Here is a 26,889-nt window from a genome sequence, read left to right on the forward strand (position 1 = left end):
CCCCTGAGCCCCGGGACGGTAGGGCGGGTCCCTCCAGGCTCCAGATCCTTCCACCGCCCGGGCTGGGGGAGGGGCGGCCTCCCACGGAGTCCAGCGCTTTGGGTTTGCCTGGACGCCTGATTTCACTCGGACACGTCGTAAAACCAGCTCCGCCGGGAACGACCAGCGCCCCGTCCCCGCCGAGCCCCCGGCTTCCCGGCAGGCGGACCTGCGCGCTGGGAGCCTGATTTCGAGCACGAGAACGTGCAAAAATACCGTCGTGGTTCTCCGTGATGTCGGTGGGGAGAAAAGGTGCAAAGTCACTTGTGATGGGATCATTCTGGAATAGTCTTGGAATTAAACGTACAGGTTCTGATAGATACGATCTTTGGCTCTTTATTGCTTTTGCAACTAATCTGGCACCAAGAGTATCCAGATAAACGTCTGCGAGGCGGAGAGTCCGCTCCCCAACCCTAGGCAAAGGGTAGTCACGCCCAGGCCCCGGGTGACCTCGAACAGAGGCAGCGAGGAGCGTGTCCCAGCCGCGGGGTGCGCAGGCACTCCAGGGGGCTGGCTCAGCACGTGCCCCAACAACAGTGGGCAAGGACGTTGCTGGCACTGACGCGGACTCATTGCTCTTAGATTTGAGGGGGAAATGTCCCTAAGTTCACGCAGAGGGAATGATCATGTCTGTGCTGGAGGAAGCCACAAAAGATAACAAATCTCTTCTGTACGTAGAATGTAAGATCACACACTTCATAAGAATCAACTTAGATATTTTAATAGTTTCCATTCTCCGAAAAGAAAAGGCAAGCTTACTTCATAAATAGTAATGTTACTAACAGAGCAGCTCATGGATATATTATTAAAACCAAATGTAATAATGACAACTCAGGGCTTTCTGGGATGTTTTTTAAATCATAAATAAAGCCACTAGATATTTTAGGGTTACCTGAGAAAATTACTTTTATACAAAGGAAGAAACTTCTGAAAGAGGAGCAAAGAGAAACTCGATAGTGCTTATCTAGTTCATTCCCTGAAAAATGTGTTCAACACTAACTTTGTGAGTATTACAGATGAGAAAAGGAAGAAATGGAAATCTACCCAGTTTCTGCAATCACAGACTGAGTTTTGGTAGATGGTTTGACATTGAACTCTTTCTCACTGGTCCTCTCTTCCCATTCATTGTCTTCTGATTAATCGGACTTCTTCCCCTGAAATAAAATAAGTATTAATTATGGTTTTTCAGTTGCCAGTGTATACAACAGAAATGTTATATGCTACATAGGGGATTTGCATATTGCACCAAGATCCTCCAGCCCACAGTCCCTCACAAGGAAATCTCCGTGCCTATAGGACATTCTTAGACATATGTTATACTGTGTCGTCACTACGGCTCAAGGGGAAATCAGGTGAAGGGTGGATCACCCAAACCCCCAGAAACAGCCCCTGAGGTGGTCTCGTGTAGACAGCTCAGTCCAGAGAGGGATGAAATGGACCATTCTGATACTTGCCTCTGGAAATATAAATTGAAGCTAAGAAACTATATAGAGAGAGGCCATGAAATAGAGCAGTGACAATAAAGGAATAAGGATCCATGAGTAAACCGGAGATATGTTACCTAAAATTATAATTAAGTTGAAACTATGATATACCAAGGTGTATGATATAAAAGAGATAAAGAAGATGAGGATGGCAGTTGGTAATGAGGAGAAAAGTGAAGTAGAGACTGAACTGGTGGTTGATTGTAATACAAATAATAATGGTGACAATTTTATAGCACATGATCTGAGTTGGGGACTGTTCTGAAATTTATGTATTCATTTATTTATTTAATTTATTCTTGTCAACTTTATACAATCCGTATGATGCAGGTACAACTATTAGCCCTGTTAGATAAGAAAAACAAGATTACATAGTTGCTAAGTGGATCTGGAATTTGAATACAGGAAGGCTGACTTCAAAGTCTATGCCTTTAATTACTATTCAACATGGCAGACCACTAAAGATCTATGACCTTCTGCAGAGGTCTTTAAATCTTTCTTGAATTTTAATTCTAGTATCTGTGGGTTGTGATATTGGAATCCCTGTTCTTGGATTTCCATGAACCATGCTTTCCTTACTGTTTTATGTATCTTTATAAAGCCACTGCCCCACCCTTGAGATAGTAAAAGTCAGCTTTGATTCCCTGCAAGTTGCTTTTTAAATGTATTTTACTCAGGGAGTGATGTCAGCAAAAATGACAGAATAAGGACCTCTGAAAATTCTTTCCTCCATAAAAGTAGTAAGAATATTGGCAAAAATGGTGAGAAGCAACTTTTTCAGAACTCTGGAAATCAACCAAAGGCTTGTAGAAATCCTGGGAATTTATTAAACACACTACACATACACAACCGAAATTCAGTAAGAACACTAAGCTTTGTAAAAGTTCCGCTTGCCTTTTCCCAGCTCTGTGGTATCACTGTGAAAACAACTGACAAATAGTCAAATAGTCAAAAGTTGTACACATCCCAAATGTCCATCAGTTGGTTAATGGCTAAACAAAAGGTGGCCCATCCAAAACATGGAATAGTATACAGCCACAAAAAGGAATAAAGTATTAATACCTGCTCCTGCATGAACGAAGCTACAAAACATTAAGCTAAGTGACAAACAAAGTCAGACACACAAGGGCACATATACTTTGCCTCCCCTTACATGAAATAAAAATAATAAACAAATCCATAGAACTTCACTCCTAAACTACAGTCTAGTGATACATATGGATGTGTGTTAATACATGATTAGAATGAAGAAGTTTTATTTTTATTTTCAAAATATTTCTGCCTCCACTATTTAAGCAAATTTGATCAAGATACATGATATCTTTTTAAAGAAAAATGTAAAAATAAAAAATAAATACTTAGGGTGATCATGTAGAAAGAATTAGCATGGTAGGCCTCAGGCTGCTATCCTTAGAAAGGCCTGCTTGCAAGGTGGCCCTTTGCTGGTGTCTGGGAACTTAGAGGTAAACAGTTCCCTACACTGACATAAAACATTCCTTAAGTGAAAAGAGCGGCTCCCTGTACCTAAACTGTACAAATATCATGGTCTATGTGAGTATCTGTTTTCCTTCCAGAGTCTAAAATTTTCATATGTGCTAGGCAGGGGGTACTTCCATGACCAGCACCCAATAAAAAACTTGGGCATTAAGCATCTAATCTGTTTCCCTGGAAGATAAAACTTCACATGTTAGCACACATGTCATGACTCATTGCTATTGTCCTAAGTCTGTTTTTTTTGTGGCTCCATGGGTGACTTTTAGAAGCTTGTGCCTAGTTTCTCTCAAGTTTTGTCCCATGCCTTTCACCATTGGTGATTTTGCTTTGTATCTTTTCCCTGGAATAAATCTTAACCATGTGCACAAATACATGCTGAGTCCTGTAAGTTGTTCTTGCAAATCAGTAAATAAGGGAGTGGTCTTGTGATACTCAAACACAGAGAGAGATGTAATAGTTTTAAGAGGGAAGTCTTTTTCCAGAATTTAATGTTTTAACTGCATTATTTTTCCATTGATGATAATGTATTATAATTTAAAGTATTTATCACTACTCAAGAAAGAGTACACTTCTATCCATCTAGATACATATTGGACAAAATGTTGCTATCCCATGAATCTCCACCAAAGAAACTTGTTATATTGTGTACACCTTGAACACCTTATATTTGAAAATAATTCTGATTTATAGCTAATTTATATCTTGGTTTACTTTTTTTTTATATTGCTATATTAGAATATATTCCCCTACATGAAATAAGGTTATGTAAGACAAGGATTGCCTGACTGATTCTTCTGTACTTTGTTCAAGACCAGAAAAATTGTGTGTAAATGTGACCTCCCAAATCCATAAAACATTCCTCTGTTCTTTATTCATCCTAAACTGTTCTTGTTTACATAGGAAGACATAATTTAAACTGTACTGTCATCTAGATTTGTTTCAGTGTCCATATTTCCTCACCAAAAAAGTTAAGGCTGATAATTTACTTTCACTTATAGTGTTGCTAATGGTGTGATTCTAAGCTCTCTTTGGGTTCATTATTGTTTTAGGTTAAAAAATAAGAATTATTCATGTTGGAGGACAAAAAAAATGTTCCTGGGATCTACAAAAACATATATAAATAGAGAATGGAGAGCACAAACATCTTTATATTCTCCGACCATCTGCTATTTTATATTGTTGCTATAAAATCTAGAAGTTCAACTTCCAAAATATAATGGACACCTGGTTTGTTAGTATCATTCACATGCAAATATAATTAGTTAGAAAAAAAGATATAGTTAGACTTACATTTTCACTAGATTCTCTTTCATTCTAGGCAGTTGATCCATCTGTTGCCTTTTAGAAACTAGGTATGAGCCAGAGACCTGAAATGCAAACATTTGAGCATTTATCCTCTTATTTCATGATTGATTTAAGAGATTATGAGGAACAGTCTATTTCAATGAACTCTTTTATAACCAGGTCTTCCAGTAGCATGTGTAAGAGAAACTAAAGAAAAATGGGAAATTCTGGCCCTCTTCAGTATTATAAGGCTTCTCAAGATTCTGAAAAACCCCTCAATCTCAACCCCAGAGTCCATGCAATTTTAAAAATAGAGAGGAAATTGTGAAAATCATATCATCCATGTAGTATAGATCATTAAAAGTTTTTAAAATGGACACTAAATATAAATTTATGCAGTCTGCCATTAAGGTTGATAAAATGATAGAAGCTGTAGGTATGCTGAAATGGAAAGAGAAGGTGATATTTTCTATTTTTCCTTTTTTGAAATACCTCCAGGGTACAAAAGTGGAGACTTCTTGTGGGTGGTGTATCTATAATCTGCAATCCAGGAACAGCTGAGGCTGGTGACCGTAGCAACGGCGACTGAAGCCGTGAGTACATGAGATTGTGCATTAAGAGCACACACAGAAGAGAGCTGATGACATAAACTTGGGAAAGCAACCTTTAAGGGGCAGGAGAATCACTAAAGCTAGACAAGGTCGTCACTGAAACACTAAGGAGACCCAGGGTAAACATACTGTCGTGGAGGTCAAGACGGGGCTGGCGGGTATACTTTAAAAAGTGAACCTAGGTAACAGTTGTGAAATGCCTCAGAGATGTCGACTGCCAGGGGGCTTGAAGAAGAGTCATTGTATCTTAACCATTAAGAGAGAAATTGTGTCAGAGCCCCCCGGCGGGTGAGAAGGAAGCCAGCGAAAGAGGCCATGGAGGGGCAGCACAAGCAGGGGGCACACCCCCACTTTCACTGAGTTTGGCTGAGAACAAGAAAGCAAAGGTGGCAGTTTTATGAGGAAAGTCAGAGTAAAATGAAAGTTAGTTTGGTTTATTATTTTAGTTTGTTTTATTTTGGTGGGAGAGATGAGCATGTTGTAAACAAAGGATAAGCCACAGCCAATGGGAGAGACATTTATGTAAGGGGAAACAACAATTAAGTCCTGGAAGCAACAGGTAGACTTGGGAAGAAGTTTGGGACCCTTTTTCTTTAAGTCAGGAGGAGGAAGAGGGGGAATACGTTTGTAGGTAAAGGGGAAGACAGCTGGATTGCACGCACGACGAGCTCTCTTCTCTTTGTGAACCTGAACCTGTTAGATGGTTTATTTGTTAAGAGTGACAACTTTGGACCAGAAGATGGAATTCACTCATGTATTCACTCAGCGAATGTTACTGAGCATCTACCATATGCCCCCACTAGACCAGACACGGGGGTTGAAGACAAGTTATGGTTCTTATAGCCTTTTGGGGGAACACCGAGGTGAACAGCGCATACAGCTCACTGCCTGGGAGAGGTTTGCGCGGCACTGTGCAAGCATTCAGCAGATGCATGTGATTCAGGCTTTGGGGGCTCCACGTGGAAGAGCAGCCGACTGGGAGCCAAGGAGAGCCATTCTCGGAGGAGGAGCCCAGGGGCTCGAAGGTACGAAGCAGCGTGACAGACACAGGGGTCGCATGTGCTGCTGGTCCGGCTGCCGTACGGGCTGTGAGCAGGGCCGTGACTGAGAGGCAGGCGCTGCGAGTCAGAGGGGACCTTGTAAGACCGCACCTTTGCTGAATCCTCACGCACTGCAAAGTCACGGAAGGTTTTCAACAGGACGCCACCATAGTATCTTATATCAGAATGATATTTCTGGCAGCAGAGGAGAAAAATTAGTATGTTGGGGACAGGATTTTAATAGCTATGCTGTTGAGATTATATTTCAAGTCTAGATTTCAATCTGGGGAGCTCTATTTTCAAATGAACAGTGACAAAATACAGTTGTCCAAAAAGGAAACAGAAATAGCTGCTGGGGAGTCTGAAACCTATGGCATGAGGAATGGCTACTATAACTTAGTATTTTAGCTTAGGGAAAATAAAACTATGGGAAGAAAGAATTGTTTATACATCTTTGAAAAGCTGTCATATAGAAGGAAGAATGTAGAGCTGTTCTGAGCTCTCGGAAGGACAGAAATAAAACCAATGGGTTTTAAGAAGTTTCAAGGAAGGAGAATAAGGAGCATCACATGATGCTTTAATAATTCTAAGAGTTAGAATTGCTAACAATGGAGCAGAATGGGCTCAGGTTCCGTATCTGTAAACTGAAGGGTTACATTCAACACCTTTCCGCTCCGATGTTCAGGGAACTAGAACTTAAGTTCATTATATGTCGCAACAGAAGTAATGGAGTTTATCTGTACACTTTTCAAAAGCAAGGTCCGTACTATACACACACCATAAATTAGAAGATTCCTGAGAGGCAGACACTCAGTTACAGTCACAACAGGAAGACAACAACGTATGAACAGCAGACCCAGCAAACAGCTCTCGTCATTCATCTGCCAGAGGATCAGTCATTTATGTATTCAGCATGGTAAGAACCACAGATCATCCGCTGCCCTTTCTGGGCACCAGAGCATCCCCACAGTCAGAACCATTGTTGACGACAAAGATTAACAATTCACTCTAGAGTGAAAATCCTTATTAACATTTATACTGGGGAACAGGATTAACATCTTCCTGGGGAGCTGTTAAAATAGGCTTTGATTGCATGTTCAGTGATCCTGTATAATCAGAGTAGGAACTATTACACCTAAATGAACTTTTCAGATAAACAAAGGCAGAGGAGGAGGGGTAAGGCAAGTAGGAACTCCGATGCCCCTGCCACAGAGAGAGAGGCTAGGGAGACCAGGGAAGGAAAACAGGAAAATAATAGTCACCGTTTCCTGGGGTTTAGAACTTTCTACGTGCCGGGCATTTCACTCGGCACTTCACATACATATCTATCTCTAAACACTCACAAATCTACTATTATTTCCCTTCCACAAAAGAGGAAAGAAATTAAGGCCCAAAGAGCTCACAGCCCAGTAGGTATCAAGCTGGGATTCCAATTCAAATTTGCAATGACTCCAAATCTCTGGTCTCTCATCATTTCTTGGCCTCAGAAAGGAAGTAGCACTTTTGCTAGACGTCGGGGGAAGTAGAGTTGGCGTGTTTCATGAAAAGCAGCGTATTCCAGGTGGATTCGCTGTCTGAGGAAAGACGTGAAGGTGTCTGAGCTGCAGGGGGAGGCCGTGTTCCGGACCAGCTCTCCGGGACCATAAAGCGAGCCAACTGACTGTCCGTTTCATGGGTGAGAGGCTACATGGCGTGGTGCCGTTTTGTCCCAATTTCCTGCTTAACATTAGTCAGCACTGAAAGCCCACGCCTCCCTTCACCCACTATTGCCCTGGCTTTATGCAGGGTGAAAAGGATCCCCAATCCTAACGCCCTTCCTCAGTCTTTTAACTGATCGTCTGGAGACTCCAGATCAGTGATTGGCAGACCACCCTTAGGTTGGCGCCAGCCTTCCAGGCCCCCCACCCCGACCCCCACCCTCACCGAGCTGTGTCCTGAAGACGCTAAGCCTCTTCCTGGCTCTTCTTCCCTTGACTATCACTGTTTAAATTCTTCCGAGATGTATCCTAGTCTTGTCTTTTCTCTCCCTGTGTATTCGCCTTTATGCATTCCATTCATTCTCATGGCTTCATTTACTATCCACATGTTAATAATTTCCAAATCTGTATATTCAATCTTCATCTTTTATTTCTTAGATTCATATATCTCACTGCTCTTCAGACACCTCCACTTGCATTTCAAAGACTGAACCCCTTTCATAGTCTTAAAGCACATACCAAAATAAAGTTAATAAGAATTAAAGATTTAAGTGTCAAATATTAAACATACAAGAACTAAAAGAAGATGTGATGAATGTCCCGAAACACTGAGATGAAGACAGACTTTTTAAACTATGACATCAGAAGCCACATATAAAAGATAGCTCTGACAAGATCAGGACAAAACTCTGTGAAGCCAACATCATAAATAAAACAGGCAAATGAAAAAAACTACAGAAAATATGTGCAACATCTTTCATAACTTTCCTGTCCTGTCACTTCTCAGTCACACTTTGCTATCCTGTATTTATAAGTACACCCTTCTTAGCAGTAGCAATGCTGTATCTATCTTGGACCTCACCGTGCATAATTGTGAAATAAAATGCCTTGAATTTCATGATATGAAAGGAATATCTGATAACCTGTTTGAATTCCAGCAACTGCTGATCAAATAAAAAGTATATCTAAGGGGGAAATACTCAAAATATTCTCTTGATTTTGGGTCTACCTTTTTATAAAAGTTATATATATATTTCCTTTTCACCCTGCATTTTGAGAAACGTGGTACATTTTCTCCCATCATTCCAACATCTGATTGTCTACCAAAGTAAACGATCAAAAACTTAGAAAAGTGAAAAACATAATTTACTGTTAGAGGATACACTTAGAATTTGGAAGTAAAAACGTAAGTGTTACCTGAGACATTTCCGCTAGGTGTGCGCAGCGCTCACTGCTGGTAAAGTAAAGATTCCAACATCAGCAAATATTTGCAATACTGGAGAGACTATCACCAAGTTACGTCTATGCTGTTTTTTTTAAAGTAATGTAGGAAATCGTTTTCTAAGTATTTTGCGGTAATTATATAGTGGGTCTGTAGAGAGCGCACTAAAAATCGTGGCAGTTTCAAGGGAATTTCTTTGTGTAGAATAAAAACAAACCTTCAACTCTTGTTCTTCTCTCTGTGCGTTGCCTTTCACTTGACTTTCAAGGCTCCTTTTTTCTTTTTCTAGCTGTTTAAGTAACATAGTCAAGGATTCCTGAAAGTATAAACAGTACATTTTTACACATTTACATTCTAAACAACAGTAAGAAATGACTGTCAGTTTCTTCACTGGCAAGTGCCTTCTGCCCCATAACTTTCTGTGATTTCAAAATTCTATAAAATGCACCTTCTAAGTAATAATAATAATCATCATCATCACAATAAATTGAACACTAACATGCCATGTACTGTGCTAAGCGCTTTCTGCAGATGATTTCATTTAATCCTTGTTACAACCATGGAGAAGCTAATATGCTTATTTTCCCTTCACTGTTGAGAAAATTGCATCTGATAGAGTTGAGTAACTGGCCCAAAGACACACAGATAATAAACGGTAGCTCTGGAATTAGAACTTAGGTAATTTGACTCCAAAGGCCACACATGCTGAACAGTTACTACGTATGTGTTCATACAGTTGCCACCTGTGCAACAAAAGAATGGTGAAACACGCAGTAAGTTTGATGACCAGAACTGTGAGGATACTGCACGGCAGGACCGTTCTGGAACTGAGACCTCAGCCCAGAGGACCCCTCATCACAAAATGCAGGAGCTGAGGAGATTAGCCACGTGCCAGAGCAACAATGCACTACCCCGGTTTGGTGTAAATTTTTCATCATTAAACTAATAACTGGTCATTTTCAGTAGCTGCAGTTATTTCTCATATTCTTACCCATTAAGGTTAAAAAATCTCCAAGTCGAATTCTATACAACTCTTGCTGGTCATGATGTAGGTCGCGGAATCTATTAAAAGAAACACTCAAAGAAAATGGAAGGAGCTGATTTAAATCTCCACAAAGCAAAACTGCAAGAAATTTTAGAGCTCATTCCCCCCTCTTGACAATCCTCTAAAAACTTCACTTCTTCTCTGAGATTCTTGGTAGTAATTTTTAGAATATTAAAATTTGTATTAATAGAATAATTAGGTCAGCTGAAACAGTGCAAGCTCAGGTCTCTAAAAATAACACTAGCGTTAAAGCAAATCCCTTGGAAGTGGCAATTCTTCACTATGGATATTTAATTAACACTCCTGCTGAAACATAGCTGGGCAGTACTTCTCAGGCAGGCATTGCTTGTCTTCAAATATTGTGCACTAGCTTTATAAATGGCCTTAGGTCCCCATCCCCAAGCACAAACTTGCTCCAGAAGAAAATCAATGAAAGCCCTACAAATGTAAAAGGCTAAACCAAGTTCCTTTATAGAAAATTAAGCCCTTATGAAATAGACCACTCCTCAGGTATAAAGGGCTTTTGAAGGGATAGTCAGAGAGTGATGGAAGCAGCTCAGAATTTCGCTGCATAGACCCTTGCTCAGAGGGGTCCAAGCTCAGGCTGCCATGGCAACAGGGTTCAATTAGATCATTGGTTAAATATTATTTTTGAAGATGTAAAAGAGAATCTAACCCTCTTTAATATTGTTTCAATGGGAAAATGCACTCTAAGTTCTAAAAGAAATGAGCTTACAAATAAATGACCAGAATACAATTATTTTTGTAGTTAAGATGACCTGACTGAGATATGAGCCAAAACTCTAGAAGCTCATACAAGAAATGTACATATGAAAGAGGTAAAAGTCAAGTCAATACGTGATTAAATGCCAAAATGTGAAACATAGACAATAAATGCTTTGCAAGTTTTAAAAGAAGATGATCATGTGCGGGAGCGTTTAGGGGCCCCAAAATGGGAAGGATTTTGATGGGCAAAAAAGAGATTAAAACAAAAAAAGAGGGAGATACAGAAGCTTTGTTGATCATAGACCTGAGTCAGAAATGATTATTTAGTGGTAATGACAGAGCTGAAGCAAAACATTTGAGGAAAAAATAAGAGGAAAGGTAACTAGGGAAGGACCTGGTTATGGAAGACTTAGAATAGAGGCTTAACTGCTGGAGCCATAAGCTGTTAAAAAAGTGATGTGATGAAAGCAGGGGTTAGGAATATTAATCAAGTGGCAGTTTCTATGACAGAAAGATGTTTTCTTGTATTTGTTGGTATCAATTTGTAGTCCTAACCCTTGAGGCTTAAACTTTTTAAATATGCTTTGTGTTAGACTATATCTTACTGCTTTTCCCACCCTAACTAGATTCTTCATCTTGTCACCTAATTTTACAATTCATTAATTGATTCAAAAAGTATGCATCTAGCCCCTCCTATGTGCCAGGAATTGCGCTAGGGATGCCACAGTGACAATTACAAAACCAGACCCTGTGCTCAAGAAACTGAGTGTCTAATATGGTTTATGTTGGTAAATGTTACATATAAACTTGAGAAGAATCTGTATTCTGCCGCTGTTTGCTAGAATAGTATATAAATGTCTATAAATGTCAATAGATTCAGTTGATTAATAGATTCAGTTGATTAATAGTACTCTTCAGGTCAACTATATCTTTACTGATTTTTCTGCCTTTTGGTCTATCAATTACTGATAGGGGAGGAAGGTGTTAAAATCTCAAACTTTAAATAATGTATTTGCCTATTTTTCCTCCAATAGTTCACCAAAACTGTTTCAGTGTTCCTACCAGCTTATGTTTCTAGCAGCTTCTCTTTCCAAAAAAAAATTAGTAATTGGATTTGTCTGTTTCTAAAGATTTCAAGGTTGGAGTTTGGCCTGCACAGTCAGCTCTCGAGTGGGTCGAGAAGAGTCATTGATCTCCAGGTTATCAACCTTTTTTCTCATTGTAATCACAGGATCGATGGCTTCCAAGCAGTATACATACTGGAGCTGAAACCAGAAGTCACCAAGTGTTGACCTTTCCCAATTGGAAGGAAAGAATGCATTCACCAAATCAGTGGATGCATACCAGATACCTGAATATTAGTCCGCTCTAGTAGTGGTACAACATCTCCAGCCTGGAAAGACATCCTCAAGCTGTAGCTAAATTGAAGTCTCCACGAGAAATTAACCTAAAAATATTACATAAACACAAAAATTAATTTTCCTACTGTCATAGAAGAGCTATTATGTTTCGGTTTTGACATTAGTCAGTTCTTGGCATTCCAAGCTGTATCCTATGTTCATGTCTTAATTTGTTTGTAAAAGGTTACTTTCTAACAGTAGTTTGAAACAACAGGGTAAAAGTAAGAAATTTCAGGTTACTGCTTGCATAGCTAAAATCACATATACTTAGGTTTTCTTTTTTAAGTCCCTTCCCTCTATCCCAAGTAGAAAGGACGCTCTATTAGCCGCCTATTTTTTAAAACAATGGTAATTGCTAAAGAACACACAGAAACTACAAGTAAAGAAAAATCACTCTATTGAATGCTTACAGGAGGAAAACATGAGACTCCAATTAATCACAGCTCCTAGATGGGGAGCACTTTCCACTGGAGGCCACTGCAACTATAAATCAACACAGCACCCTGCAGGCCTAATGCCAAGTGCCCCCTTGTGGGCAATGTTGTTATTAGATGTATGTATAAAATCTGTTCACTTCTGAGTTGAAGGGGCACCTGTCTCTAAATTAGCTACTCTGGTCTTTGGAGAGAACACAAATCCGGTGCCGGCTTTGGCAGAATACCTCAGCAGGCGGTCTCACTTGGTTCTAGAGATCCACTTCCTGCTTCGTTTATATCACATTCTTGAGAATCCAAGACCCCTTCAGGAACCCTTTCACTATATGGCTGATACATCATTTTAGTCACATGTGTATTATGGACGGCAACAGTACTCTAGGGTCCTTATTTTTAACTCCTGGTTATCAGGTTCTAAAATGTATTCTCATGACTTAAAAAAACAAAATTTCTAAGAATGTTCTGAAGGTAGAAATAAATGACCAGAGTGAGCCCAGTGAGAACATGACTGATGGGATGCTGAAGTGCCTTAATGGTTCCCAGGAAAATCCAAACATTTTGGATGTTTGTCCAGGACCCCATGAAGCAGTATAATTAAAAGGAGAATCTGAATGACAATAAAGGAAATCACAGTCAGGAAAAAAGAATGGAGCATCAGGATGAACAAAAGAATAGGACAGTGAGTAAAGAGGTCAGAGGTCAGCATGTGGGACGCAAATGGACCAGAATAGAGAATGAGGAGAGAAGGATCTTGCTTCTTTGAAGGGCCAAGTGTGTGATAAAGAGACCAGCCCAAGGTTTATCGCAGCATATTTACAATAGCCAAGAAATGGAAGCAACCTACGTGTCCATCAGTAGATGAATGGTAAAGAAGAGGTGCTACATATACACAATGGAATACTATTCAGTCATTAATAGAAAATAAATCCTCCCATTTACAACAACATGGATGGAGCTAGAGGGTATTATGCCCAGTGAAATAAGCCAAGCAGAGAGAGACAAGCACCAAATGATTTCACTCATCTGTGGAGTATAAGAACAAAGAAAAACTAAAGGAACAAAACAGCAGCAGACTCACAGACTCCAAGAAGGGACTAGAGGTTACCAAAGGGGAGGGGTGGGGGAGGGAGGAGGAGGGGATTAAGGGTATTATGATTAGCACACATAATACAGGGGGGTCCCAGGGAAGGCAGTATAGCACGGAGAAGACAAGTAGTGACTCCATAGCATCTTACTATGCTCATGGACAGTGACTGTAGTGGGGTGTGGGGGGGACTTGATAATATGGGTGAGTATTGTAACCACGTTGCTTATGTGAAACCTTGATAAGATTGTGTATCAATGATAACTTAATAAAAAAAAGAAAAGAGAGATAAACTAGCCCAGTTGTCTAGAAGAACTTTGTATGACTTAAAACCATCTCTTCCTTCAAGCCTCTTTGGCTAAGCAGGGCCAGGAGAAGGGTTTTCTGGTTTGTCCTCAGGAACGCTGCTGGCGTTCAAGGATTGTTTGGTGTTATGTGTGGGAAGACCCCCCTCCCACATACTTAAACACACTGGAGTCGGGTCCAGAAACCCAGACGGAGCTGTACTACTATTACTGCTGTGTATAATGTTGTTATTGTTATATATGTAGGAAAACACACCCTTGCAAATTGTGATCCTAAATGCTAAGCCAGTTCGGTAAGTTTAGTTTTTAACAAATTAAACATTTCCTAAAGTGCTACTAAGATTATATTCATAAGAAGGTATTCAAGGGTTGAGATTCAGCACACTGGCTTCCTATGAACTGATTTTCTACAAATCGACCAAGAGTCCTCCAGAGACTAAAAGTATTTTCCTAAAGGACCTCTGTTTCTATGCCTTCTCCCTCGTGCCTCCGTCAGCAGAGAGCCTTGTCGCCTCTGAAAGTGGGCTCTCCTGTGCCATGCCCATGTGACTGACAGAGTGCGCCCTGCTGAAAGGCTTCCTGGGAAGTCCAAGCTGTGTGTGTGTGACGGACAACAACGGGGTGGGCACTGAAGAGGAGAAGGACACGGAAACGGAGGTGCCGCGGTCTGAATGTCTGGGCCCCCTCCACACTGACACACTGAAATCCTAATGCCCCGGGTGATGATAGACAGTATTAATTGGTTGGGCCCTTGGGGGTGCTCAGCCATAAAGGTGGAGCCATCGTGAATAGAATTAATGCTCTTACAAAAAAGGCCCCACAGCACTCCACAGCCCCTTCCACCGTGTGAGGACGCAACAGCAGGCAGCACCTAGGAACCAGAAAGCCCACTGTTACCAACCACTCTTACCTGCTGGCGTCTTGATCCTGTCTCCTGAACTGTGAAAAATCAGTGTCTACTGTTTATAAGCCACCAAGTCTGTGGCATTTTTACAATAGCAGCCCAAACAGACTAAGGTAAGGGGTCATCAAAATACGACTCCGAATGAATCAAGAAAGAGGACACCCACTTTGCAACGGAGTTGACCACAGCCGTGTGGCGGAACCTGTTGGTAAAGACTTTATAGTAACTCTTGTCGCAGAGAGGCTGTCTTGTACACCTTTCTCTGATGGATATAGATCCCCTAATCTGTTTTATTTTCAAATTATGCTTTGCAGTCGAACCTATTGAGATGCTTGCTAAAACATTCAAATGTCCAGACCTTACCCCAGACCTACCTACTGAGAATCTCAGGGGGTAAGCAGAATGTAGCTTTAAATAAATTACCCATGTGATTCTTATCGGATTTGAAAAGGAAAGAACCACAGCTCTATGTATCAACCAGCAACCGGATGGTACAGGCAGTGGGAAGTGGGGGGCCATCACCTTTCCTGTTATGGCACAGCAGCACAGGCGCTAAGCTTGCGGGGGCCTAAATCAGCTAATCTAGGAAAGAAGACATGACCGCCATATGCCAGCAGGGACAGAAGTGCTGGAAGAACTATGTGTGTGGCTGTGTGCCGGAGGCCATGAAGTTCTGACAAAAGCTCAACTGAATCCTTGCTTCACATTCTAAATGGAGATTCATGAAGACATCTGGAGCACCAAGTCAAACCTGAAAAATAGCTTCTGCGCATCAGAGACCACACGGTGTAATTATCCTTAACTTTTCTTTATTTGGAATGCTTAAAACAGATTGTAGTCATCCAGTGAATGGCTACAGATCCTGGCTGGAAACACCTGGAAATTCTTGGAGGGAACATTAGACAGGCACTAGATTCTTTTTCTGGTGGACACAGACAGGAGGGGCTAGAAAAGGTATGCCCTGCTCGTCCAAGGGAAGTAAAGGTTCTGTGCTTTTTATTAGAAGTACTAAATCCCCACTGAGGACCCTGCTTTCTGGACAAGCACTAAGGATCACTGAATTACACTGTAGTTTTAAGAAGGCACTAGAAGACTCATAAATTGTATGAGTGGAGTTTAATAAGTGAAAACAGATTGCACATCTTTGGGCCTTACCCCCCGCCTCCTTCCTCCCAAACAGATCAAGGTTAATTTCACAGCAGACTTGTTTTAATGAAATGTTTCTTCTCCTGCATCAAGGGGAGGGAGGGAGGGAATCCTGCTTACATGTCAGGCACTAGGAAATCTACTTTGTGCATCTCTAACAACCTTCACCACACCTTGCAAGAGAGCTTAATTAACTCCATTTTACAGATGAGGAAATTAAGCATCAGTCAGAACCAGGAGAGTCTAATTCCAAAAGCCATGCTTCTAAGTAAAATAGGTAACACTCACTCCATTTCCCCACTCCTACTTTCCCACTACACCACATTTTCCCCCAGTACCCTATCTTCTAATTGGCACTTCCTTACTTTCTTCACCTTCGAATAATTTGCCCAAACTCTAGACCATGTGCTTTTCCCTACCCTGCACCAGGGGTTCCTCGGGGGACATTCTTCCGCTGAGCATCCGCAGGCCCTTCTCCTGCCTCGGCTTCTGGGGGCCACTCTTTTCCACGTCTTCCCCTCACCCTTTCTCAGTATTTTTCCTTCTTAGTTATCTTCACTGAATCGCTTCCTCAGCTAACACCTCAAACATTAGTATTTCCCAGGGTTCCACCCTCAATCCTATTTTTCAGACTATGTATTTTTTTCCTGAACAATCTCTTATACTTTCATAACTTCAAGTGACACTGATGGCTATGATCTCTGGGGAAAGACGACTTCCCATAGCCTGAAACGATTTCCATTTGCTTACTGACCACTGCCATCTGTGTAATACACACAAAACTAACATCATTTCCTAACACCCCAGCTCATTCTGAAGCCTACAGTCCTGTTGATTATAATCCACAAAGTGATTCAAGCTTCAACACCGGATCACTCTCAACCTCTCTCCCGGGCTCCTCAGAAAATCGCATTCCCATGATCTCCTCAATCTGTCACATCTGTTCCATCCCAAATTCTACTGCCCAAGCTAAAAAGTCCTCTGCCCTCACCCACACTGCCACAATAGCACCCTACCTGCTTTCCCTGCCTCAAGTCTCGCCTAAAGGATCCTTTCTCCATGGGGGGACGGCTTTTAAACTCTATAAAATACTTCTATAGCTTCCCATCATATACAAAAAGTTCATACTCCTAACATGAACACGAAATCCTTTATTGCCTAGGCCCTACACATATTTCCTGTCTTAACCTTCTATCAACTCTCTTATCTATTCCAGACCTACTCAGTTAACTGTACACCTGTGGCACCTTTAAACAGATTGATCCAGAGGGATCTTATAACTATTTGAAAATTTAAAAATGTGTGCATCTCACAATGAAAAAATTCCACTCTAATTTTATGTATGCTAAAGCAGTGGTTCTCAAACTTTGGTATGTACCTGAACTACCTGGTGAATAAAGGACACAGTAGTGGCAGGCTGGTTAAAGGACAGGCTGGCCTTTGTAGTTTTATGAAATTCCCGAGGTGACTGTCACCTACCAAAGTTTGGGGACCAGCGCCTAAAGCGAGGGGCAGCGCACTCCAGCCTGAAGGCCACGTTCTGCTGCAGCCTGTTTTTATAAACCAAGGTTTATTGCACTGCAGCCCCATCTACTCACTTGGGTATTCATTCTCTGTGGCTCTTTCTGCACTACAACAGCAGAGGTGAATAGCTGCAGCAGAGATCATGCAACCCGCAAAGGCAAAAATATTCACTAGCCGTCTACAGAAAAGTTAGCCAGCTCTAGAGAAGCGCTGCCAGGACTCCCGTTGCGCCCTGGCAATGTCTGTAATAGTGAGATTTTGAAAAATCTTCAATATACATTTACAGGGGAACAAACAAATAAATAAATATACATATAATGGAATACAATGCAGTAGATAAAATCTATTAGATCTTTATGTATTAAAGTGGATACAATAAAAAATAGTATATTTTATCTGCATTTTTAGACACAATATGCAAAAAAAGATATTTAAAGACAAATCGGAATGTCAGTATACCGAATCCACGATAATACTTGCCTGTAAAGAGGAAGAAAAGGGAAGCAGACCGGGAGAGGACCGACCAAAAACGACCTCAACTCTATAAATTGTTTTTATGAAAACATCTGAAGTCAAAAAGTGACAAAAATCTGAAGATTTGCTGATAATATGAGAACAGTTTGCCAAATTATCCTCTGTGGGTATTGTTTTATTAAAAATGAAAATCTGAAATATTCTAAAATATTCAACTGCAGGCAGAAGTAACCGGACATTAATAATCCAGTGCAATGGAACACAGCCCTCAAAAATGTACATGAAAAAAACATAAGAAAATGATTTAACTGTCCGTGATGAGTACAGGATGCAAAGTGGACCATGAAATAAAGTTAAAATTATATTTTTAAAAAGGGGCTGTCTTTTTTGTTCCTTTTATGGGGACTGATTTATTTATCAAATTGTTCTTAATCTATATATATGCAAAACAAAAATCACTAAAAATAAGAAGCCAACAGTAGGTATGTTTGACCTTATAACAATTTTTCTTTGTCTTTTATTTTCCAAATCGTATTAAATGAATCCATACTACTTTAAAGTGAAATAGTATTTATTCATTTTAAATGACCTCGTGCGGTAGATAGAGCTAACTGCACACCAGATATCCATTCTGCCCTTCTTCCTACTGTGCGCAATAAAACTCTAAAATTCCCAGGCTTTCCTGAAGCTATGAGGCAGTTCTAACCAATGAGATGTAGAAGGAGACTTCTGGGTGCAGCATGTTGGAAAGCCCTTTGAAAGGAATCAGACCTGACTGACCATCACCTCTGTCCTTTTCTTTTCACCTACTTCTTTCTTTAAAGAGAATGGGAAACGGGTGAGAAGGTGAATCTAGTCATTTTCTGAGCATGGGGACAAAAGCTGCTCATTACAGGACAGCAGAACAGCAAAGTCAGGAGTCTGCAAGAGCGGCTGTGCCAACCCCAGGGGGTGCGCCTCCAACACTTCCTGTTAGATGGGGAAACACAACAAAATACTTCAGCGTTTAAGCCTCTCTCTTGCATGCAGCTAAGTAACCCTTTACTGATGCAGCTTGCTAAAACTACATTTTAACAAATTATATTGCTGAAAGACACTTTAAAGATGATCTAATCTATAACACCTTCAGCTAAGAAAAATGATCGTCAGAAAGGTTGTGGGCTTGAAGCTAGTCTGTACCAGGACTAGACAAGGACTAGAACTCTGCTCTCATTTAAGGGAACACTTGTTCTAAAATATTAAAATGAAATCCACTTTAATCAGCTTGAAAATAACTTATTTAACATTTCATATTTCTTTTTCAAATGATAATATTTACAAAAACTACACATATACTGGCCAAAATCTAGCACTCACCTCTTTTGTTGCCCAGAAGCAAACCTTCAATTTGAAGTTACTCAGAATTAGTACTCATACTAACTGACATCAGTTTCCTAAGTATGACTGTATAGATTAGCCTAAACATTAATAATCTTCAAGGATAAAGAATCAGTACATTTATGAATAGTGCTTGAATTCATACTCTACCCCCCAAAACCAAATAATTGAAGCCCTTTTCTCTGACTACCAACCTAATAGAAACCGAAAACATTTGCTTTACACAAATAGTAGATGTCTGAATTTCACAAATAGTTTTATATGAAGGATGGAATTTGTATGCTATCTTCTGTCATCTTTTGTCCTTGAATATGGATATAGGGTTCTTGGCTGCCAGTGGTTTTGCTGGGTAGTTCCATTACCAACTCCTTGGCGAGATTCCTAATTGCTATTGTTCAGACAACCCCTCCAGGATCCCACTGTGTAAGAAAACCCAAAGACTCATGCAGATCATCCGCCCAGAGAATGCAGAGGGCCAGTTCCTTAAAAGCCTGAACTTTCATTATCTTTCCTGTCTGCTTGGTATGTGGCTCCACTCCTGGTTCTTCCAACTGCTTGTTACCATTCAGTTACTGAAGATCTAAACCTGGTCTAAGACGTAAGGGTGTTTCTGGGTTGAAAAGAACAGAGAGATGTGCAAAAAGCTTCTTTCTCCCTGGATTCATTATTGACAATAATACAAGATCTAAACAGATCTAAACTTGTCAGAGAACCACATGTTCCTCAAGAATAACACAAACTCATGAAGGGAAGTAAATGTATTTTTGCCATCATGTTTCCGTCTGAGGTAGCAGTTCCTAGATACACCATGCGCAATGTCGCAATGGCATTTATTGCTACTGTCCATAAGGTGAGTGATACCCAGTTTCTTGAGCGAGGACTGACCATAGGTTCTAAAGAAACAGACAGAATATTTTATATCCTGTAGGTAGGATTTTATATTTTATATTCTATAGGTCGTGTTAAAATTCTATCTACAGTGAAGAAACACTAAGCTTAAAATAGCCCTTGCAGCAATTTCCAAATACCACAAGATGGGGATATGACTCCATGGCCAAGGAAAAAAATACGTTGCCATTATTCCAATTTTTTTAAAAAAGCAAAAGAGTTATTTTCCTGACTCTCCAAGACATAGAACCAAGGTTATTTCTGGGTTGGAAATGAGAGAGAAGTGTACAAAAAAGATATTTCTCCCTTGATTCATTATTAACAAAAATACAAGATTTTTCTGTATCTTTCACTAAAGGTTTACAGTTATTCAAAGAGCAATCCCCATAGATGTTCTGGTCCTCAGGACCTCTGTGGACATAGCAGTCAGTTTAGTGTTTTACCTACACCTATTAAAACACACGTTATTTCTCATAAGCAGTGTAGAAGGGCTGTTGGCATAGCCTGGTGTAGTTAAGTGGGCACAGGATTTTTTAGAGAGACTCTCCCTTCTGACTCTGATTCTGAGAAAATCAATTAACCTCTTTAAGCTTAGTGTCACATGTATGAGAAGGAATAATATTAAAACAAACTGTCTCACGGGGTTGTTGTGAGACTGAAATAATGTGCATGAAATTAATTTGTGTACTATATATATTTAATTGAGGACAAGTTATTATTAATGCAATGTTAAGTCCTGCCAATTTAGCTGAGTATTCTTTTTATTTTCATTATAGAGCCCTTGATTTTTTACAAGATTTTCATATTTTTCTGAGGTTTCTTGAAATACAAATTCAGCAAGTATTCTGAGGAAAAGATTATTTCTAAGCATGCCCTGGTCCCAGTATAAATCATGATTTTTAAAGGATAAGTATTTGAATGAATGAAAAACAAATGAATGCTTTGTAAAATATAAAACATACAAATGTAAGTAATTTATCAGGGATTAAAATGAACTCTCAAAAAGGAAAAGACGTTACTAAGGCAACCAAAAGCAAAGGCAGGTGGGTGAGCCCAGTGAGGTTTCACATTACAGGGTAATTTTATGGGGTTTCTGCTGTTGGAGTTTATACAGATTATATTTCTGCGTGTGTGTGCATAAATGCAAATGAATCTGTATGTGCGTGGATGGGTATTTCAGAGGAACTAGAATGGAAATGTTTTTAGACAGGTATAAGATATGCATTTCTATATTAAATAAGGTTGGAATAGACACACTCAGGTTTCCACCCAGCCTGACTACTGAGTTGTTTTTCTTCCACTTTGTGCCTGCAACAGAATGCCTGCCCAGCTTCCTAAGGGGGAGACTAAGCTGAAGTCCTTGTTACAGGGTTCCTTACATCCTTGGGCTCATCTCTGCTGAACAAAATATTTTATTTCACTTGCCATGGTCTTTCCTTTATTTTTCCAATTCCGTAACATGGAGTTTTCTGCGTTGCTCCAGTAAAGGGTCACCAATACCACAGCAGTGAGTTCAGATCTTGCGCGGACAGTTGGCATGACTCTGCCCCCTGCTTTCAGGCTATACGGGGCAGCAAAGTGAATGGGGCAGTCACAAAAGCACCATCACTAGTTAATATTAAGGAAGGGGTGTTTCTGCCCTTCACCTTAGGCTTTAGCTTTGGTCCACTAAGAACCTTCTTACGTACCATTTTACCTTCTCTCTTTACACACACACCAGCTCCTCCCCAGGAGAAGACTTTCTGATAGTATGACTGGTCGGGCTCACATCTTACTGGTGGGCTCAGTCATTGCACTGCGTGTGTGCCTGTGGGCGTGGTCTGCTTTGTCCGATCTACCTCAACTAGACAGACGAGGCAACTCCAGCTAGCCTTGCCAATGCCCACTGGGGTCTGCACCCACAGCCAACTGTGTGCCCAAGACACAGGTATGGGGACACAGGGAGCAACGGTCACCTTGGGACAAAGAAGTGTTTCCGACTCAGGCTTCAACAGAGCAGTGGGTACTTGTGAAATGTAGTATCTCTCATATGGCTACTAAAATTGTTTGTTCACGGCTTCCCCACAGAAGCACAGAGAAGTCTAACGGGGTTTGAGAACCGAAGCCCACCCCCATAATCCTAGCGGACTCCCACGCCCCTTCAGCACTCAGTTCGAGGACTGCCTCTTTTGGAAAGGCTGCCTTTCTGCCCTCGTACAAGCTGTGTTAGGTCCCCCGTACCTGAGCTTCCCTTTCTCCTCGTGCAGGACTTGTATCACTGCTCATCCTCCTATTTTAGTTTGACACTGTCTCCCGCTAGTCAGTGAACCTCTTTAGAACAGGAAAAAGAAAGGTCTTCCATTTGAAGCGTTGACATATGGCAGAGTCCCAATCAAAAGCTGTGGAGTGAATTCATGTCTTACATGCATTATACATTTCAAGGGTATGTGACGGCATGTATGTGTGTGTGATGTATGGGGATGTGTACAACACCTGCCCCCTCCTCATTTTTCCAACACAAATAGCCAAAACTTGGATAGGAATTTTAAGTTATATCCCAATCCAGAATTAAGATATGAAGGGTATTTACATGAGTTAAACAGAAAATCTATTATATTTTATTATCTACTAAGGAAATGATGTATTGATGTCATGTGACAAAGGTTTTGCTAACTGATGAACATTTTGAACTTGTAAGTAGATGAGAAGTTATACAGCAACATGGTTGACACTCTGAAATACCAGTTTTAAAAGACTCTAAAATAAATTATTACTAATGCTGCCAAAAAGCAATTCTGAAATCTTGGTACTATTATTCCAGATATACAATGTAATGCACTATAGGTACCTTGGTAAAATGAACAATAATTACACAAGAGTCACATACAAAAATATTTACTAATTTCCTTTCATCATCGGCATTGAGCTTGGCTTCCAGTTCCTCTATCTTGTGTCTTATTCAAGCACTGAGAGTTCTACTATATCCCTATTATTAAAAACATTTTGTTAATCCTAACTCAACTAAAAATTAACATGAGAAGGCTAACACACAGTAATCCACCCCTACTTCAGGGACAATTTATTATGAAACATCACTTATTGAAGGCATGATTGAGAATCAGGAATCAGGCAGATGAAGGTTTCTGTCTATCCAGTCCCGAAAGGACACCGATATGCACTAAAGCTCAAAGCTCCCCAGGTGACCGCCAGAAGTCCTTTACTCTTAACTTAAATATGATCCCAAGAAATTGCTTCTCTGGCTTCTCAAAGCCCAGCAAAGGAGCTTCAAATTATTTTAAAAAAGAATAGCTAGGGCAACAGGAAACAACTGGCAACCTGGAACAAAGAGGAAAAAAGAAACACTAATAACACACACGCACACAAACAGCATTCCAGAGATTCTATTTAGGACATCAGTAAATAGCATATTAGTTACCAAGGTGAGATGACAGAACCATTTGCTCAATACTTAACCTTTGAACGCCTATTATGTTCAAGGCATCGTGCGAAGCGCTGAAGACACTACAGTGAACACGTGACCAAACAGCAGCCGTACCAGTGGCTGACTTCCGCTGAAAGCGTATCACAAGCAAGGCAAAAAGGACTTTCCGTACACCTCACTCAGTCCTGGCAACCGCATGAGGTATGAGAGAACGACTGTACACTGTGAAAAACTGACACGACTGAAGCCGCCTGAAAATGGAGAGGCCATTGGAGGAAGACCTCCTTACCACCTTTGTGTGAACTGGACCAAACCTTTGGACTGGGTCAAGAAGCCACAGTGATTTTACAAGCAATGGTCCTTAAAGGTCCACAGGACAAGGGGCATCCATCCCGACCATCATCATAAGACTATTCTTTGGTCGTGGACTTTCTGGAGACAGGACAGTTGACTTACGAATGCCAGCCCGTTTCACTGGTTAACAACAGTAGCTATTAATGTGTAACCTAATCAGCCCAATACCAAAACAATTTTTTCTTTGCTTCGACTAATGTAACTGTCCACCCCCCACCTTCACTTTCCTCATAAAAGCCCCTTGCTTTCACCCTACAAGCAGAACACTATTTGGATATCTGCCTGCATCTCTGCTTCCCAAACTGCAATTCTTTGATCCCAGATAAACACCCCTTTGCTTCTCCTTGGGGCTCTTATTTTCAGGTTGACAACAACAGTCGTAGAGGTGAGAAAACTGAGGCTTAAACAGGTTCATCAATTTGCCCCAAATCATGTAGTTACTGAGAGGTAAGAGTATCACTAAGAGTGGTAAGAGTGATGAGTTACTGAGCGGTAAGATTCGAATTAATGCAGGATTCCTCTGAAGTCCTTAGACTCTTACTGCCTCGGGGAATATAGAGCCTGTCCCCAGGGAGCTTAGTTTAGTCCCGACCAAGATACAGCCAAGCAATTAAAATAGCGCGGGTGGAGTTCAAACAGAGGAAAGCACAGGAGCCACAGGGACACACAGGAGAACTACCTTCTGTGGGGCCTGCGGTGGGGCTGGGGTAGCTTTAAAAATTTACTTAAAATCTAACACGAAGTAGCAACACTGAGTATTTTTAAAAGTACATAGGAGGGGCATCGTTTTTACAAAATGTCACTGTTAAGTTCTCAAGACCTGCCTACTTATGACACTAAATGCTTAGTTAATCAAAGGGGCGGTCTTCCCCCGCAGTGCTCCCTGCCGGCGTCACGCCGGCCTGGAACGGGGGGCGCTCGCAGGACGCGCCCGGGCGGCGGACCCCCTACACCCGGCGCGGGAGCCCGCGACTCATTTCCTGTGCATTTCTTCCAAGAACTCATTTAAGGCGTTCTGTGCTCACGCCGTCCAAGCTGTCGCCTTTTCCTTCCTCCATAGTGTCAGACTGAGACCCCCAACACACCCCGCGCCTCGCACGGCTTACAACTCCAGACCTGACGGCCACCCCGAAGCTGGGGAAGAGCAGCGCCGTCATCAGGCGTCGCCATGGCAGACTCGCGGGCACCACCTCCCGGCGCCGCGCGGTGACGTCACAGGGCGCGCCCGCGGCCTGGAGGGGCGGGGCCTGGAGGGGCGGGGCCGGGCTGCGGACCCTGAGAGGCAGGTGGTCTACCTGTCCCGGGAGCACGTCCTTCAGCAAAGTGCTGCTCCCCAAGACCCGAAAGCTGGGGCCCCATCCCTGTTCCCACTCTGGCGGAGGGTCAAGCCTTGCTCAGGAGAACCGTCGGCCTAGGTTCATTCGTGAACGCTGGGCCGAGCCCCGGTGTTCGGCTCCCCCAGGATGGCCGCGCCCTCCCCCCCGCCGACGAGCGGACCGCGAGGCCCCCGCCTGGGCCCGGACGCCGGCCCAGTCCAGAGTGTTCGCGTCTGCGGCAGACCTGGACACTGTCCACGGCATGGCTCAGCGCTGCGCGCTACGACTTGAAATTTCATCAGAATTGTAATCGAAATGCTGCGCTTCACTCCTGGTCTGTCTGTGCGTTGGTGTCACCCTGGCTTCCATCCATCTTTGGGTAGAAAAATGTACTGCCTCTAACCCTGACTTCTCGGGCACACTTCCTAGAACACATTAAAAGACATCACTTTATCTATATACGTAAAGATTTTTAAAATTCATCTTTATATTGTGAATAGAAAGTTTTGAAAACTATTCAGAAATCAACAACATGTTCCAGCAAAATCCATTAGAAAGTCTATTTAAAAACACTTGGTTTTGAGTCTGGTAAGAACAGACCGGAGAAGTAGTTTCTGTTTGAACAGAGCATTATTTATCAGACTTACCTAAAAAGTGGAACATAAGATGATTTCTGGCCACACGCCCTAAGCCTAGCTCTTCTTAGCTTACCCTAAAATGCCTATGAAGGCAGACAGAGAAAAAGACAAAAGCCCACCGAAACCTAGGACTACTGATTTATTTGCTAATATCTTGGGAAATTTTCTGTGAACTGTCAAGCCCATGGAATTTTAATTATAAAAAAATACAAGTAGTGTTAAACAGCTGGAGTCAGAGGAAATTATTAAGACCATTCATCCTCCTTAGCCACCCGTTTAAGCCGTCGGCCTAACGATCGCTCTACTACGTAGTTGCTCCTTTTTGAGGCTTACATGTGACCTCCTTTCATATTGTTCTGTCTTGGGAAAGTTACTCAGCCTCTCTATACCTGTTTCCTATACTGTGCAATGAAGATTGTAATACACTTCACAGGAATGCTGGGTGGTTAAAATGAGTTAATCGGTGTAAAAGCCCTTAGAACACTACTGGTTCATAGTAAGCAATAAGCACTACATCAACTTTAGCTCCTTATTTCTACAGCCAGTTGGTACCTGGCAACTCCCAGAAAACTACTCAGTACAGCATGGGGCAGGGAGGGACAGTCTTCAGAAGCAAAGTGAAGACAAACTCGGTGGCAGCAAATATTGACTGTCATTTTTAATACTCTGTTGAATCTCAAATAAGCAAGCAGAGCTGGGTAAAAGGCCTCTAGACATTGAAAACGGGGCTAAAAGGCTGTGCTGGTTAATTTTGTCAGCTTGACTGGGCAACAGAGCGTCCAGACATTTGGCTAAGCATTATTCTGGGTGTGTCTTTGAGGGGTTTCTGGGTGAAATCAGCACTCGGATCAGAACTGCGTAAAGCAAGCAGACTCCCCTTCGTAAGGCCAGGGGGCCTCGTCCAGTCCACTGAAGACCTGAAGAGAACGGAGGGCTGCCTGAGGGACTCCCCTGGCCTGACCTGACCGCTCCGTTGGTAAAC

The 26,889-nt window shown here is 41.5% G+C and overlaps 1 protein-coding gene across 4 annotated transcripts; it reads right to left on the bottom strand.

Moving 5' to 3' along the window:
* Positions 1-738: 738 nt before the first annotated feature.
* Positions 739-25,144, bottom strand: CCDC169 (coiled-coil domain containing 169). 4 transcript variants are annotated; one of them, XM_073229296.1, is made up of 5 exons: positions 25,070-25,132; positions 11,994-12,089; positions 9,089-9,187; positions 4,308-4,384; positions 739-1,193 (listed from the first exon to the last, which is right to left on the bottom strand). In XM_073229296.1, exons 1-5 carry the CDS (start codon positions 25,121-25,123, stop codon positions 1,097-1,099), a joined length of 423 nt encoding a protein of 140 aa, XP_073085397.1. In that variant the 5' UTR covers positions 25,124-25,132; the 3' UTR covers positions 739-1,096. The 4 variants fall into 4 exon arrangements, 3 of the variants coding, with proteins under 3 accessions (XP_073085397.1, XP_073085386.1, XP_073085390.1); XR_012128058.1 differs by lacking the exon at positions 739-1,193 and adding an exon at positions 9,863-9,948 and having other exon boundaries at positions 4,349-4,384; positions 25,070-25,098; XM_073229285.1 differs by lacking the exons at positions 739-1,193; positions 4,308-4,384 and adding an exon at positions 5,060-6,147 and having other exon boundaries at positions 25,060-25,144.
* Between the last annotated feature and the right edge of the window lie 1,745 nt (positions 25,145-26,889).

This window comes from Manis javanica, chromosome 1 (assembly GCF_040802235.1).
Source record: "Manis javanica isolate MJ-LG chromosome 1, MJ_LKY, whole genome shotgun sequence".
Taxonomy (NCBI): Eukaryota; Metazoa; Chordata; class Mammalia; order Pholidota; family Manidae; genus Manis; species Manis javanica.